The 15,686-nt window shown below is 62.0% G+C and overlaps 2 protein-coding genes across 2 annotated transcripts; one reads left to right on the top strand and one right to left on the bottom strand.

The window, feature by feature from the left end:
- Positions 1-403: 403 nt before the first annotated feature.
- Positions 404-7,781, bottom strand: RNF167 (ring finger protein 167). Its single transcript, XM_029055429.2, is given in 10 exon segments — positions 404-646; positions 648-745; positions 960-1,040; positions 2,577-2,666; positions 2,848-2,957; positions 5,722-5,812; positions 5,895-5,982; positions 6,129-6,254; positions 6,901-6,981; positions 7,158-7,781. Coding segments are annotated over 10 exon segments (1,017 nt in total). The 5' UTR covers positions 7,242-7,781; the 3' UTR covers positions 404-478.
- A 561-nt stretch (positions 7,782-8,342) lies between these two features.
- Positions 8,343-13,068, top strand: SLC25A11 (solute carrier family 25 member 11). Its single transcript, XM_029055369.2, has 8 exons — positions 8,343-8,476; positions 8,861-9,013; positions 9,705-9,911; positions 10,015-10,105; positions 11,206-11,296; positions 11,516-11,615; positions 11,852-11,903; positions 12,053-13,068. The coding sequence occupies exons 1-8, from the start codon at positions 8,382-8,384 to the stop codon at positions 12,206-12,208; spliced, it is 945 nt and encodes a 314-aa protein (XP_028911202.1). The 5' UTR covers positions 8,343-8,381; the 3' UTR covers positions 12,209-13,068.
- The last annotated feature ends 2,618 nt before the right edge of the window (positions 13,069-15,686 follow it).

Genomic DNA, 15,686 nt, shown 5'->3' with positions numbered 1-15,686 from the left:
CTCCCGTTGTAACCGCAGGGCGGCCGGGGCCGGAGGAAGGTGGTGGGGGGAAGCAGCTGAATTCTGGTGGGCGGGGAGCAGCCGGTGAGGGTGCGGGGCGGCCTGGGCCCAGGCCTGGCCCTGGGGGCAGGGTAGGGGCGGGCTAGGGCCGGCTGGGTTGACTCAGCCCCACGTGGAGGCGGGCCTGGACCCTCCTTTCCCTCCTGGCTGAGTCACCTCGGGACGCTGGGGGTGTCGCCCTGGCAACCCGCCCCCCACCACCGACCCCAGGCGGGTCCGGAAAGAAACAAGTTTTAATAATCCAAAATGACAGCCCCAAGCCCCCAACCCAGCCCCTTCTCCCTCTCCACCCCCCGCAGCCCCCACCCGGGACGGGAGTGCTTTTGGCACGGGGGGGGGGGGGGGGGAGGGGTGTGGCAGGAGGCCCTGTAGTGTCCAAACTCCCTCCCCCGAGAAGGGGCGGCCTGGGGGAGGGGCCTCAGACCACCACGGGGCCAGGGGGCTCGGTTGGGGGTGTGGGGGGAGGTGGCCAGGGAACCGAAGGAGGGGAACGCCCGGCCCCGCCGGCGAAGGAGCCCAGTAGTGGGGGTTCGCTCGGAGGCCGGGCTGGCTCCTTCCGGGCCTCCTCTTCCTCCTCTTCTTCCTCTTTCCTCGTCCTCGGGGCCTCTCTGCACAGGCTGCTTTGCAGAGGGGCAGGTCTTGCGGGTTTGTGTGAGCCAGGGGTCCACGCAGCGGCTGTGGTAGGCTGGGAGGGAGATACGGAAACGGGGTGGAGACCGACAGAGATCGTCAGCTGGCAAGGAAGGGGTAGAACGGAGGTCACTCGAGGCCCCGGCGGAGGTGACACAGGGCAGGGGTGGAGCATGTGTGTGTGTTGGGCCGGGGGGGGGCAGGGGTCTTGCAGCTGATGGTCTGGGGGAGCGGGGGGCAGGGAGGAAGGGGGGTCCGGGGTCCCTCACCGTGAGCACAGGGCAGTACTCGCAGCTGGTCTCCCTCTTCGTACTCATCCAGGCAAATGGCACAGACGTCATACTGGTCCCCTGGGGTCGGGGGTATAGGGGAAGACAGGGGATGGCATCAGGGGGGTCGGGGGGGTGGGTCGGAGAGCGGGAAGGAATGGTTGATGGTGGGAGTGGAAAGGGGGAAGGGACGGGTTATGGGGCCTTTCCTGGGTTGTCCTTTCCCCCTTTCTTCCCTCTGAGGCTGATCAGTTCTCCTGGGAGTCCCCTGCCCCCTCAATGCCCCTCCACCTCCCTGCCTTACAGACCCCTCCCCTGCCCCCTCGGTGTCTCTCTCCGCCCCCCAGCACCGACCCCTCCTCGGCTGGGGCTGCGGGATGCAGTGGATGAGGGGGGTGGGGGGAAGGGAGGGGCCGGGCCCAGACGCATCTCAGCAACCTGGGGAGGGGGCGGCTGGCAGTGGGAAACAGAACAGGGTGGCGAAGCTGGGGGGAAGGGGGGGGAGAGGGAAGTGGTTTAGGGAAGGGAGGGGGTGAAGCAGAGCGGAAACTGGGAGGTGGGGGGCGGGGGTGGGCAGGGCCTCCCTGTGCTCTTGACCTTATATGGACACTAGAGGCTCCTGGGGCTGGCGCCGGCCTGCACCTCCCCCTCTCCGGTGTGGCCACCCACAGCCCCCCCATGGCCCGCCCTGCCCCGGTTCTCCTGGAAGACCCCAGCTTCCCCCTCGGCCCCCTGCCCATCTCCCTCCCTCCACCTGACTCTCCTGCCCCTTTGCGCCTCACCTTTCTCCAGGGCCCGAATGCTTTTTGCACATCCCTGCCACTTCCCAACTCTGGACCCAATCTTCCCCCCACCCCCCGAGGGGTCTACCTCCCCCAGTCCTCTCCAGCCTCCTCTGGGTCGGGGGGGGGGCGGGGGGGGGAGGGAGGGGCGCGGTTCTCCCACTCACCCCCAGCCTCTTCTTTGGGGTGGCCCGCCTCTCCCGGGTCACCTCCGGCCTCCACTCTGGAGGGCCCAGCTCTCCGAGTCACCCCCAGCCTCTTCTCTGGGTGGCGGGGAGGGGGTCCATCTCCCCCTAATCACTGCCAGCCTCCCTGCTCCCCTCACACCCCCACAATCCATTTCCGTACTCCGTCTCTCCATCCGAAGCTCTGCCTCACCTCCGTGACTCTCCCTACTCGTCTCCTCTCCAGCACTCCTCCCCACCACGCCCCAACCTTCTCCTATAACAGTGATGTCATTTCCTAAGCGCGTACTGTGTGCCAAGCACTGGGCTAAACTCTAGGGCCACTAGCAATCCAGAGGGGCCCTGTTCCCACGTAGGGCTCACAGTCTAAGAGGGAGGGAGAGCAGGAATCTTATTCCCATTTCACAGTCGAGGGACCTAAAGCCCAGAGCAAGATAAGTGACTTGACCAAGGTGACACGACAGGTCAGTGGCAGAGCTGGGACGAGAAATGGGTCTCCCAGAGCTCTGCTCTTTCCACTGGACCATCCTGCCTTCTGCTGCTCCCCACCCTCCTTCCCGAGGAGGCCCTCCCCTCGTCCCTTGCCCCCCGACCCCGACCCACACGGTGGTCCCGGCCCCCACCTCCCCTCCCCTGCCCCGGGGGCTCACCCTTCTGGTAGTTGTGTGTCGGCACCTGCCTCAGCTGCTCCTTGGTCAGCCGATTCCGACGGAGACGCTTCCGCTGCTGAACGCAGGCGAACCACCTGCGGGAGGGAGCGGGCCGGGCGCCGGACCCTTCCTCGTTAGGGCTGGACCCTCCTCCCCAAATCTGGTCCCCAGGCCACCGCCCGCCCTCGCTCTCCTCTGGGACCCAGGTGCCCTTGCCCCCCACCCCCCCAGGGGACCCAGGTGTCCCGGCCCCTGGGGCCCAGCACCCCACTCACCAGCACGGCCCCCATGGCCAGCACCAGGAGCCCCACAACCCCGGTAAAGGGGATGAGGTAGTAGCCCAAGGGGAAGCCGCTCTCAGGGACCAGCAACACTCGGGCCCTGGGGGAGGGGAGGGAGGTTAGCCGGGTTGGGGGGGTGGGGGGGTCGTCGAGAGGAGGTAGGGAGGACCCTACAGGGCAAAGGGGAGGCAGGCGGGGAGGTGGGTCAGAGAGCCAGCAGAGTCAGTCGACCACATGAGCAGTGCGGCCTAATGGCTAGAGCCCGGGACTGGGAATCAGAGGACCCGGGTTCTCATCCCGGCTCCGCCGCTTGTCTGCAGCGTGACCTTGGGCAAGTCACTGTGGGCTTCTCCGGGCCTCAGTTCCCTCATCTGGAAAATGGGGATGAAGACTGTGAGCCCCATGTGGGATGGGGACTGTGTCCCACCTGATTAGCTTGGATCTACCTCAGTGCTTAGTACAGTGACTAGCACAGAATAAACGCTTAACAAATATCATTGGAAAAAAACCCACACACATAGGGCTGGCTGATCCCACTGTGAGGAGGGGGCTGGAAGGGCTGGGGGCGGGTCCACGTCGGCAGACAGAACTGGTCCCTGGCTTCAGGGAGCTCACAGTCGGCGGAAGGAAGTCAGGCACATGAACACCCACTGTTCATAAGTGTACAAACGTGCTACCTGAGCGGGCGGGGGGTTGGGGGAGGGACCAGACAGGACCAGACTGTGGCCGGGGGATAACAGGGGGAAGAACTGCCTGGAAGAGAAGCAGCACGGCCTAGTGGGTAGGGTTCGGGCCTGGAAATCGGAGGGTCTCAAACTCAGCAGACACTGGGCGGCTATAAGACCTTGGTCATTTCCCTTTCCTGGCCTCAGCCTCCCCACCTGTAAATTGGGGATTCAGTATTTGTTCTCCCTCCCGCTTTAGACTGCGAGCCCCGCTGTGACCGTCCGACCTGACCGTCTTGTTTGTATCCGCCCCAGTGTTCAGCCCATAGAAAGTACGGCGATCTCGTCTGTCTCGCCGCCGACCTCTCGCCCACATCCTACTTCTGGCCTGGAATGCCCTCCCTCCTCATAGCAGATAGATCATTGCTCTCCCCCACTTCAAAACCTTACTAAAGGCACATCTCCTCCAAGAAGTCAGGGAAGGCCGCTCTTGCTTGCTCCTTCATTCATCCCCCCGCTTCCATCCCCACAGCACATGTGTATAGATCTGTAATTTATTTATTTATATTTTACATTTATTTATATTTATATTTTATGTCTGTCTCCCCCTCTAGACTGTGAGCTCGTTGTGGGCAGGAATGTGTCTGTTTTGTTGTTACACTGTCCTCTCCTAAGCACTTAGTACAATGCTTTGCACACAGCAAGCACTCAATAAATATGGTTGAATGAATATCATTATAATTGTTGATATTGCTATCCATCGATCAATGGTATTGATTGAGCACGCACTACATCCAGACCACTATACTAAGTGCTTAAGAGAGAACAGTGCAAGAGAATTAACAGTCACGTTCCCTGCCCAAAAGTAGCTTCCAGTCTAGGTGTCCTTGAGCGGCCAAGTGGGGCAGGGAAGCGAAAGGCTCACGGGAGGGGAGGCTGAGGCAAAGCTTTGGCTGTGGAGAGGGCAGACCTGGGGCTGTGAGGCAGGAGAGAAGAGAAGGGCGGCCAGATTGGGTGGAGGGGAAACTGGGAAGGGCCGATGAGATGATGCGGTGGATCCAAGGAATCCAGAGGATCCGACAGGAGGAGTCGCTTTAGAGCCGGGGGTGGGGCACGGAGTAATAACCTCAATGATAATCACGATAATAGCAGGATTTGTTAAGCGCTTACTATGTGCCAAGCACTGAATTGAGCACTGGAGTAGATACAGGATCATCAGGTTCCACAGAGGGCTCACGGTCTAAGTAGGAGGGAGAACAGGTATTGAATCCCCATTTTTTCAGATGAGAGAACTGAGGCCCAGAGAAGTGAGGTGACTTGCTCAAGGTCACACAGCAGATAAAGTGGCAGAGCTGGGAATAGGACCCAGTTCCAATGACTCCCAGGCCAGGGCTCTTGCCACTGGGCCACTCTGTTTCCCCCAGAGATAACGACAAGAGCAATATCTGTTAAGTGCTTACTATATCCTAAGCACTGTGGCAGATGGAGGATCATCAGATCACACCCAATCCCTGTCCCCTGTGGAGTTCACAATCTAAGGGGAAGGGAGAAGAGATATGTAGTCCCTATTTCACAGAGGAGGAAACGGAGGCCCAGAGAAGTCAAGTGACTCACTCGAGACCACCCAGCAGGCAAGTGGCTGACCCCGGACTAGAACTCAGATCTCCTGGCTCACAGCCCTGTGCTCTTTCCACTAGGCTGCACTGTTTCTTAAGGTCTCAGGGTACAAGGGCTGGACAGGAGAGCGAGGAGAAGGAACGGGGAGCCCGACAGGAGGAGGGGGTGAGCAGCTGGGCCCGCGGGAGAGGATAGGAGGCAAGTGGGAGGAGCAAGGAGGGGATAGAGAGATCATTTATTTTAGCATCCGTCTCCCTCTCTAGACTGACTGTAAGCTCCTCATAGGCAGAGAACACGTCTACCAACTCTGGGGTATCGGACTCTCCCAAACTCTCCGTCCAGTGCTCTACACGCGGTGAGTGCTCAATAAATACGATCGATCGTTGGATTGATGGAGAGAGGACAGGTTGGCTCTCGGTCCAGGGCTCCGCGCGCAGTAAACGCTCGAGAAATACCATCGATTGATGGATTGATAGAGAGAGGATGGGGTGGAGGAGAGCGAGGCAGGAAAAGGAGGCGTCCAGAGGGAAAGGAGCTGGAATTCGCCAGGGGGTGGGGTGGCTGCAGGGGCGGGGCGCGTACCCTTTGTCGTAGACAAAGAGGGAGCGCAGGTATTCGGAACTCGTCTCTCCCACGAACACGGACGGGATCCAGATCTGCCGCTGGACCTCCTCTGCGGGGACCGGCTCGTTAGGGGATCGCGGGACCCAGGCGTCCCCGCCCGTCCGCCCCCTCCCTGCCCCGGCGGCCCTCACCGCTGTTCCACACCATGTTGAGGAGTTCGTTGGAATGGACGTTGTGGACCACGGCCGCGCCGTATCCGGCCTTCTGGGCGTTCAGGACCTGAGGGGCATCGGCTCATGCCGGGGAGGGTCGGGGCGGCCTTCCGGCTCCAGCCGCCCCCGCCCCCTCCCGGGCTTCCCCGCTTCCCCCGGCTCCTCCGTCGTGGTCCCGGCCCCACCCCGGCGGCCTCCCGGGTGCCCCCTGACCTTGATGTCGAAGTTGCAGTCGAACCTGCGCAGCAGGGCGATGAAGACCGAGCCGTTGGTGGGCGCTGGAGGCGGGGGGGCGATAGGGGCACAGGCGTTGGCCGGCTGGGCCTCGATGAGAAACCCCTGGAGCGGGGCCAAGGGGATCTGGGGTCACGGAGCTCCCGGTGTCCAGTGGCCCCTGGTGACCCCCGCTCCCCCTCTGCCCCTCTAGGCTGAGGAATGTGTCTGCTGATTCTGTTGTGTGGTGCTGTCCCATCTGCTTAGTACAGCGATCTGCCTCTCGTAAGCGCTCAATAAATACCGCTGAGTGACTGACAAGCCGACCCAACCATCTACCCTTCTCCCCTGGGTCCCCCCGGCCCTCACCACCATCCCACCCTCCATCCCCCTCGGGGCTCTGTCCTTCCAGGTGTGCGTCTCACAAACTTTGGATCCACCCCCGCTTCGGCCTGGTGGCTCGGGAACTTGCATCGGGCCACAGGTCCACCGGCTCTCTCCCCGAACCCTCCCCCGGGCCCACGGAGGGTAACCCTGATAGCCATAATTACGGTATTTGGCAAATGCTTACTACGTGCCAGGCACTGTACTGGGCGCCGGGGTTGGGCAGAGTCCCAGTCTTAATCCCCGTTTTGCAGATGAGGTACCGGGGGCTGAGAGAAGTGAGGCGACTTGCCCAGAGTCAGCCAGAGGACAAGTGGTGGAGCCGGGACTAGGATCCGGGTCCGGGCTCCATCCACTCGGCCGTGCGGCTTCTCCCAGGGATGCTCACCTGCAGGCCATCCCGGGTCAGCGCTGCCCCAAAGAGGGCGGGAAGGTCCGCAAAGTCCATGCTGGAGTTGTGATCCGAGATCTGCCGAGGGGCATCTTAGTCTGGCTCCGCTCTCCCCGTCCCCGGCCCCCCCTCCTCCGCAGGGACCCAGGCATTCTGCCTCCAGAACTTCCCCGGAGGGTCACTTTTCCAACGCTTTTCCTCGGGGTCCCAGCCCCTTCCCTCCCCAACACCCCCGCCTCGCACCGCAGACTCACCGCTCGGATGAGGCCGCAGGTCGGGCTCGTCCCCCACAGCACAGTGGCGGCAAAGAAGGGGAAGGGGAAGGCGGCGGGGTGCATGGCGGGCCGAGGAGAGGGCCGAGGAGCAGGACTCCTAGGACCGGGCGTCACGGCACAGTCAGAGCCTCGGAGCCCCCCTGTCCCGACCCCTCACTCCGGGGCCCAGGAGACCCCTTTGCCTCCAGGGACCGGGGCTTCTGCCCCCTCTCTCTCTATTGCCCCCCTCCAAATTCTTGTTACCCCGCTGCGAACCTTGGCAGAAAGGGGGCGGAGAGGAGGGCAGGGCATAAGGATGGGGGAAGACGGGGATGCTTGGGTCCCTAGGAGAAAGGTGACTAGGGCAGTTTGGAACTGGACCCCGAGCTCACCCAGGAGGGATCAGATTTGGGGTTAACAACTGGGGAGGGGGAGGTGGGGGGGGGGGAACCAGCTGACGAGAGGCACTTCCGGTGGAAGGAGGACGGGAGGGAAGCCAGCGAGGAGGGGACTTCCGCCCAAAGGCCGGACCCCTTCGCATGGGGCCTTCCGGTAAGGGCAGCGGTACTTCCGGCAACCCGAAGACCCTCGCCCGGGCCGGGAGACTTCCGGCCGGAACGGCGGGTTGCCGCAGGGTCTCGCGGGAGGGACGATCCAGGTCTCTGAGGGAGAGGGCCTCCCTACCGGTCTCCCTGACTCGGGGGCCCCGATCCCGGCCGCCGGGCCCCGCCGCCCCGCCCGGACCCACTCTGTTTACACACCTCTCCTCCCTCTAGCCGCCGCCGCCGCCGCCGCTACTTGCGCTCCAAATCTCGCGAGATGGTCCTCCGCTTTCCTCCTTTCCCAACGGCCGCCGGCGTCTTTCGCGAAAAGTCTCGCGAGAGGTCGACCCGGGGTGGAAGGGGGGGGAGAGAAACCTTCGCGGCTCTCCGGCCCTCCCCAGGGCGCATGCTCCTCCGAACCTAACTCCTTCGGCCCCTCCCGCCTCCCCGCGCGCGTGCGCTTCCAGTCGCTCGGCCAGCCCCCCCCCACCCCCGCGGCCATCCATCGGTGGCCTTGCGCCTGCGCGGCCCTTCGCCTTTGGAGTCACCCCCGGGGAGGGGGGGCGGGTGCGCGCGCGCGGCGTGCGCGCGCGCGCGGTGTCACCTTGGGCGCGAGCGGGGCGGCGCGTGCGCGCGCGCTGGGGCCGGGCCGGGCCGGGTCGCCGGGCTTTGCGGAGCGGCGATGGCGGCGGGGGCCGGGGGCGCGGGGGCCGGGGCCGACGGCAAGCCCCGCACCTCCCCGAAGTCCGTCAAGTTCCTGTTCGGGGGCCTGGCCGGGTAAGCGCCGCCCCTCGGGTGCGAGCGGGGCCTCGGGGCCTCGGGGCCGCGGGGCCGCGGGGCCGCGGCCGGACCGTCCCCGGAGCGCGGGCCCCGCTCCGCCAGACCGAGCCCCGCTTTTCCTCAGCTCCCCCTCCCTTCTGCGGCGCCCCCCCCCCCCTTGCACCCTCTGCTCCCCCGCCCCCCAGCACTCGTGCATACGTCCCTAATTTATTTCTACCGACGTCCGTCTCTCCCGCTGCAGACTGGGAGCTCGTCCAGGGCAGGGATTGTCTCTCTTTATTGCTGCATTGTCCTTTCCCGAGCGCCTAGTAGAGTGCTGTGCACACAGTAAGCGCTCGATAAATACGACCGAATGAATGACTGACCCTCCCGCCCGCGCAGCATGGGGGCCACCGTGTTCGTGCAGCCCCTGGATCTGGTGAAGAACCGGATGCAGCTGAGCGGCCAGGGGGGCAAGAGCCGTGAGTACCGGACCAGCTTCCACGCCCTGACCAGCATCCTGCGAGCCGAGGGCCTCAGGGGCATCTACACCGGGTACCCACCTCCCTCCCTCCCTCCCTCCCTCCGGGCAGGCCATGCGGGGGGGGGCCTGGGTCCCTAGAGGGGGAGGGGAGGGGGCTCGGAGTTCAGGTTCCATGCCAAGATGGGCAGCTGAGAGGGAACAGCGCCAGGGGATTTGGCTTCCCCATGTGAGAACGATGGGAGGCGACTGCAGGGGACTGGACGGCAGCTGCCTAGGTCCCTGGAGGGGTGGGCTGGGACCTGGTGGCACTGACCGTGAGTCTCGGGGGGTGTGGGTGGGCTGGCTCCCACGGGGAACTGATTTCTGGGGCCCCGGGGAGAGGGCGGCCCCAAGTCCTGGGGGGCTGACCCCTGGGGCTCCCAGGGTAAAGGGTGACCTCAGGTCCTGGGGTGCTGATTGCTGGGTCCCCGGGGGTGGGGGTGACCCCAGGTCCTGAAGGTGCTGATTGCTTGGCCTGCGGGAGCGGGCCGAGTCCGGGGACACTGACCACCGGGTCCCCCGGCGTGCAGGCGGGCCCGGGTCTGGGTCCTGACCGCCGGAACCCCGGGGGGTTCCCGGGGTAGGGGTGGGCCGGTTTCCGGGGGCTCCGACCCGGGTCCTGGGGGCGCCGATCACTGGGTCCCCAGGGGGTGGGGGCGGGCCGGCTCCCCGGGTCGGAGGTGGTGCTCGGGGCACTGACGGCCGGGCGGCCCCGGCCACCAGGTTGTCGGCCGGCCTTCTGCGCCAGGCCACGTACACCACGACGCGATTGGGCATCTACACGGTGCTGTTCGAGCGGCTGACGGGCACGGACGGCACGCCCCCCGGCTTCCTGCTCAAGGCCGTCATCGGCATGACGGCCGGGGCCACCGGCGCCTTCGTGGGCACCCCCGCCGAGGTCGCCCTCATCCGCATGACGGCCGACGGACGGTGAGTGACACCCACCCCCCGGGCCCTGCCCCCCCGACCCAGCCCCACCCCCCGGGATCTCCGGGGTCCCGGCACCCCCGCCCACTCTCCTGTCCCCTCGCAGGCTGCCGGCGGCAGAACGGCGCGGCTACCGGAATGTGTTTGACGCCCTGATCCGGATCGTCCGGGAGGAAGGAGTCTTTACCCTCTGGAGGGTGAGTCGATCGATGTTCGTGTTCGTGCAGAGGACAATACCCCAGAGTTGGTAGACGAGGAGCTTAGTCGTGCCAGGATCAGGAAGGGCTCTGGTTGCACCGGGCTTGGATCTCCCCGAGGAGGGAGGTCAGCTCCGCGGCCCTTCTGAGGATCCGGCCGGGTCGATGTTCCCGTCCCCGGGCTCTTGGATGGACTATGGTGCTTAGCCATATGGGGGTGGGGGAGACGCACGTGCACACATACGCATACTCACACATACGTGACACTTTACTATAGGCTTGGGAGACTGCAGCAGGCTCTCTGCCCTCAGCAACTTTACTTTGGAAAAGACAGGCCAACCCAGTGGACGGACACAAGCACACACACACACACGTGGACAAATTCCAAGTGGGAAGCAGTGTGGCCTAGTGGATAGAGCCTGGGCCTGGAAGTCAGAAGGACCTGGCTCACCCATCTATCTACTTTGTGATTTTGGGCCCAGTCATTTCACTTCTGGGCCTCAGTAACCTCACCTGAAACATGGGGATTGAGACTGTGAGCCCCACGGGGGACATAAACTGTGTCCAACCTTGTATCTATCCTGGTGCTTTGAATGGTGCCCGGTATATGGTAAACGCTTAACAAGCACCACAAAAGAAAAAAAACCCAAGGGGGAGTTCTGGTAGGGCGGTCCTCGGCCTCCGAGGGAGCAGGAAAGCCCCGGGCCGGGGGTTGGGATGGGGAGGTTTTCAGACTGGAGGGAATGGGAAACCCCGGCCTGGGTGGGAAGGGGACACAATCCAGGTTCTCTCAGTGGGACTCTGGAAAGCCCCTCCCCGCACTCCCCGGCCACCATTTCCTCCAGGCCCCCCGTCAATCAGCCAGTGGTGTTTATTGAGTGCTGACTGTGCAGAGCATTGGTCTAAAGCACTGTGGGAGAGCTTGGTAGACAGAGTTGGTAGACACATTCCCTCCCCATATTGAATTTAAAGTCCCCAGGGGTGGGAAGCGTCTTGAGTAAGGAGCAGAGAGACTCCACGGGTCTGCCAAGAGGTAGGGAAAGGGGTAGGGGGGTGTCCGGGAACCCCACAGGCTCTGACTCCCCCCTTCCCCATCCCAGGGCTGCATCCCCACCATGGCCCGAGCCGTCGTGGTCAACGCCGCCCAACTGGCCTCCTACTCCCAATCGAAGCAGTTCCTACTGGACTCAGGTGAGGGCCTCCGGCCTGTGCCCCCCCCACCTCCCTGTCAGACACTGGGTCATCTGGCCCCTGCCCGCCCCACTACCCCTAATAGATCAGGACATCTAACCTGTGCCCACCCTACTCGTCACAGACTTGGATCCCTGGCACGGGCCCACCCCCTCTTCCCGGGAACAACCCCCCTGGGGCTGCCGGGGAACTCAACTGAACCCCTCTCATCTCCCTCAGGCTATTTCTCCGACAACATCCTGTGCCATTTCTGCGCCAGCATGATCAGCGGCCTGGTCACCACGGCTGCCTCTATGCCTGTAGACATCGTCAAGACCAGGTGAGAGACGAGACCCTGAGGTTGCCAGGCGGGAAGGGGAGGGTGTCCTGACTGGGGGGACTGGAATTGAGAGGTTGTGACTCCACACACAAACACTCCAAGGGGTGGGGTCACCCGAGATCCTCAGTCCATGGGGAGAAGGAGGGGGCGGGCAGCCGGGATGGGAGCCCAGGCTGGCCCTAGGCCACCCCTCCTCACGCCCACTCCCCGCTCCTTCTCCTCTTTCTCCTCCTCAGGATCCAGAACATGAGAATGATTGACGGGAAGCCAGAATACAAGAACGGACTGGTGCGTCCCACTGGGGGCTGGAGGGCGGCCAGAACACTTGGGGCCCTGAGAGGGTTGGGGGGCGAGCACAGGGTGAGGGTCTGGGGGAGGGCCCCTAGACCTGGGGTCCTTGTGGACCCCCGCCGAACCCGTCTTTCTCACCCGGGCAGGACGTTCTGGCCAAGGTGATCCGCTACGAGGGCTTCTTCAGCCTGTGGAAGGGTTTCACTCCGTACTACGCGCGCCTGGGCCCTCACACCGTCCTCACCTTCATCTTCCTGGAGCAGATGAACAAGATGTACAAGACGCTCTTCCTCAGCGGCTGAGCCCCGGGGGCGGGGCTGACCCCCACGGGGGTGGGTGGGGCTGACCTAGGGGGCCCGGGGTGGGGGAGGGTCCTGAGGAGGACAGGGCCGGGGAAGGGTGAGCCTGGCCTTCCCCCACCCTCTGCCCCTCTTATCCTGGGCCTCGGACTCTGCTCCCCCCAGGCCCCGCCCCTATCGCCCTATTTATTACTCCTGCTTGCCCCTCCTGCCCCCCCCTCAACCCCCACCCCGGCCTGGGCTCCTTCCCTATAAAGGACCTTGGTCACACCCGGCCCAGCCTCCACCTCTATTCCCTCTTCCCAACACACAGACTTCTCTCCTCAGCCCCATGTGACCTCTACCCTTTGACCTCCTCAGACTCCAAATTGTGCCAGGAGTGGGGTGAAGAGAAAGGAGTAGCCAGAGGTGCTTGGGACAGAGGTCTGGTTTCCTTGGAGGGGGAGAGGAGGGGCTGAAGACGAGCCCGCTGTACTAGCCACCTGAGGGAGCAGGAACATGCCTGGGCCACGGCACTGGTCCTGGGCCCTACCCTGCCCTCCACCCCCCTCGACAGAGTCCGTCCATCCCATTCCCGTCCCCCACTGAGCCAGGCTTCCCTAGCCTAGCTACTGTCATCCAGCTGGGGTCCATCCATCAGTGGTATTTATTGAGCGCTTACTAGGTTGAAGAGCACTGTGCTAAGCGCCCGGGAGAACCCAGTACAACTGAGAGGGTAGGAACGTTCCCTGCCCACAAGGAGCTTACCGTCTATGAGGGGAGATGGGCATTAAAATTTAAATCCGATTTCAATGCGTCCCCTATCCCGAGTGAACCCTCCACCGATATTTCTGATGAAATGAGATTTCTTTTAATCTAATCAACTGAAGGTATTTACTGAGCATTTATTGTGGCAGGACACCGCACAAAGCACTGGGGAGGGAACCCCGTGGGCCCCCCCCCCCCAAATCTCAGCCATAAGTCCAGTGTGTTCCACCAGCGTCATTTTCCCCTCCTGACTCTTTTGCCTGGGCCCCGCTCCAGGAATCTGTAGACCCGAGTTTTGGTCTTGGTTCTGGGAATCAGGAGGCCCGGACTCTGGACCTGGCTCTGGGAATCGGGAGGCCCGGGTTCTGGAAACTAGAGGACCTGGGGTCAGGTCCCGACCCCGGGAATTAGGCAGCCCAGATACTGGTCCCGGCTCTGGGAATCGGGAGGCCCGGGTTCCGCTCCCAGCTCTGGGATTCGGGAGGTCGGGGTTCTGGTCACAGCCCCAGGAATTAGTAGGCCTGGGTCTGGTCCTGGATCTGGAAATCGGGAGACCCAGCCTGCGGTCCTGACTCTGCCTGCTGGCACTACACTGTCAAGCAAGGTTTCTGACCAGAGACCCGTGGAGGCCCTGTGCCAGCTGAGCTGGCCCAGCCCCGAGCCTGAGAAGCAGCTGGCAAACGGGCAGCCATGTCCGTGGTGGCTAATGCCACCCCTAGGCAGGTGACTCCCTCGGGATCGTGGCAGTCTGGCCTGGGGCTGGCACTGGGCCTCCGTCATGGGCTCCAAGTGGACCCTGCGTGGGATAACTGTGCCCGGGTGTTGCATCCCTGCTTTCCTGCCTACTTGCTCGTTGCACTTTGTGCCCCCAGGGGGGATCACCACCAGGTTGGGACTCCCATGACTGGTCCCGACCCTCTCTGAGGTCATAACTCAACCTTGCGGTTAAGCTTGGGATTTGCCAGCCTACAGGCCTAGAGACCATACTCTCCCTCCCCAGCCTTTGGTGGTCAACCCCACCCTCTGCCAGGGGAAGGAACACACACACACACACACACCCCCGCCCTGCTTTCAGGCTCCCGGTGGCTGTCAGTGGCTCGGGAGTCCAATTGAGAGTCATGGTCTCTGGTTCTGCTGTCTGGCTTCTCTCAGGCCTCCCTGGTTTTTTCAGGCAAACGTTCTCATCCAGGAGAAACCGATGAAGATGGGCCTGAGGTTGAAAGATCCCACTGATCCCTTGGCCCCTGTCTGCCCACCACTGGGTCGTGGGGCTGAGATACCTCCTCCCACTGGGAAATCCCAAAGAAACCTGAAGTAGGGCTGCCATTTGATTCATGCCCATGTCCTTTAGGAGTTTAAGGTGCCTTAAGAGCACTGATTGAGGAATTCCTATTTTTAATAGGAGTTTAAGCAGAGAAGCAGCGTGGCTCAGTGGAAAGAGCACGGGCTTTGGAGTCAGGGCTCATGAGTTCGAATCCCAGCTCTGCCACTTGTTGGCTGTGTGACTGTGGGCAAGTCACTTAACTTCTCTGTGCCTCAGTTCCCTCATCTGTAAAATGGGGATTAAGACTGTGAGCCCCACGTGGGACAACCTGATTCCTCTATGTCTACCCCAGCGCTTAGAACAGTGCTCGGCACATAGTAAGCGCTTAACAAATACCAACATTTATTTTTTTTTTATTTTTTAATCTATGTGCCAAGCACTGTACTAAGCGTTGGAATCACAGTCCCTGTCCCAGGTGGGGCTCACAGTCTTCAGACACAAAGCACAGGGAAGTCAAGTGGCTTACCCAAGGTCTCATAGCAACTCCTGGGCCTGGGCTGTATCCACTATTGCAGACCTCTGTGCAAATCCTTGGGAAAGTGCAGTATCAGAAAGCCATCAGTCGTATTTGTTGAGCATTTACTGTGTGCAGAGGACTGTACTAAGCACTTGGGGGGATACAATGAAAAACAATCATTGCTAAGCATCTAGTGTGTGCCAAGCTCTGAGGGAGATGTAAAATAGGTTAAATATAATCTAAGTTCCATACCGAGCTTACAGACTGAGGGAGAGCAGGAATTTTGAATCCCCATTTTGCAGATGAAGAAATGGGTAATAATAATAATGTTGGTATTTCTTAAGCGCTTACTATGTGCCGAGCACTGTTCTAAGCGCTGGGGTAGACATAGGAGAATCAGGTTGTCCCACGTGGGGCTCACAGTCTTAATCCCCATTTTACAGATGAGGGAACTGAGGCACAGAGAAGTTAAGTGACTTGCCCACAGTCACACAGCCGACAAGTGGCAGAGCTGGGATTCGAACTCATGAACCCTGATTCCAAAGCCCGTGCTCTTTCCACTGAGCCACGCTGCTTCTCCAGCGTGGGTGGACAGAGAAGAGAAGTGACTTGTCTAAAGTCACAGAGCGGAAATTAGAACTCAAACCCAGGCTTCTCCCCTGAGATCACTCTGCTCAGACACAATCTCTGCCCTCGGTGAGTCAAATTATTTCACATGCGGGCTTGTCCTGTTTGAGGGCAGTGTGCCCTATTCATTCATTCAATCAATTGAATTTATTGGGCGCTTACTGTGAGCAGAGCACCGTACTAAGCGCTTGAGAGAGGACGATACAATGATAGACACATTCGCTAACCACAAAACGCTCGGGCTACGTCCCTCAGTGCCCTGCTCTGTGGGTGTTGTGTGGGCATTTTACAGAACGCCCCCCCCATTTTCCACCAGGCCCCACCCT

This window comes from Ornithorhynchus anatinus, chromosome X5 (assembly GCF_004115215.2).
Source record: "Ornithorhynchus anatinus isolate Pmale09 chromosome X5, mOrnAna1.pri.v4, whole genome shotgun sequence".
NCBI classification, from domain to species: Eukaryota; Metazoa; Chordata; class Mammalia; order Monotremata; family Ornithorhynchidae; genus Ornithorhynchus; species Ornithorhynchus anatinus.
The sequence above is the reverse complement of the archived record's forward strand: the minus strand, read 5'-3'. Positions and strand labels throughout refer to the sequence as shown.

Excerpts from the sequence above, each read along its gene's own strand:
- SLC25A11 (XM_029055369.2), top strand. The coding sequence starts at position 8,382 with ATGGCGGCGGGGGCCGGGGGCGCGGGGGCCGGGGCCGACGGCAAGCCC. Across the intron at positions 10,106-11,205 it reads GAGTCTTTACCCTCTGGAGG|GGCTGCATCCCCACCATGGC; the intron begins GTGAGTCGATCG and ends TCCCCATCCCAG. Across the intron at positions 11,904-12,052 it reads CAGAATACAAGAACGGACTG|GACGTTCTGGCCAAGGTGAT; the intron begins GTGCGTCCCACT and ends TCACCCGGGCAG.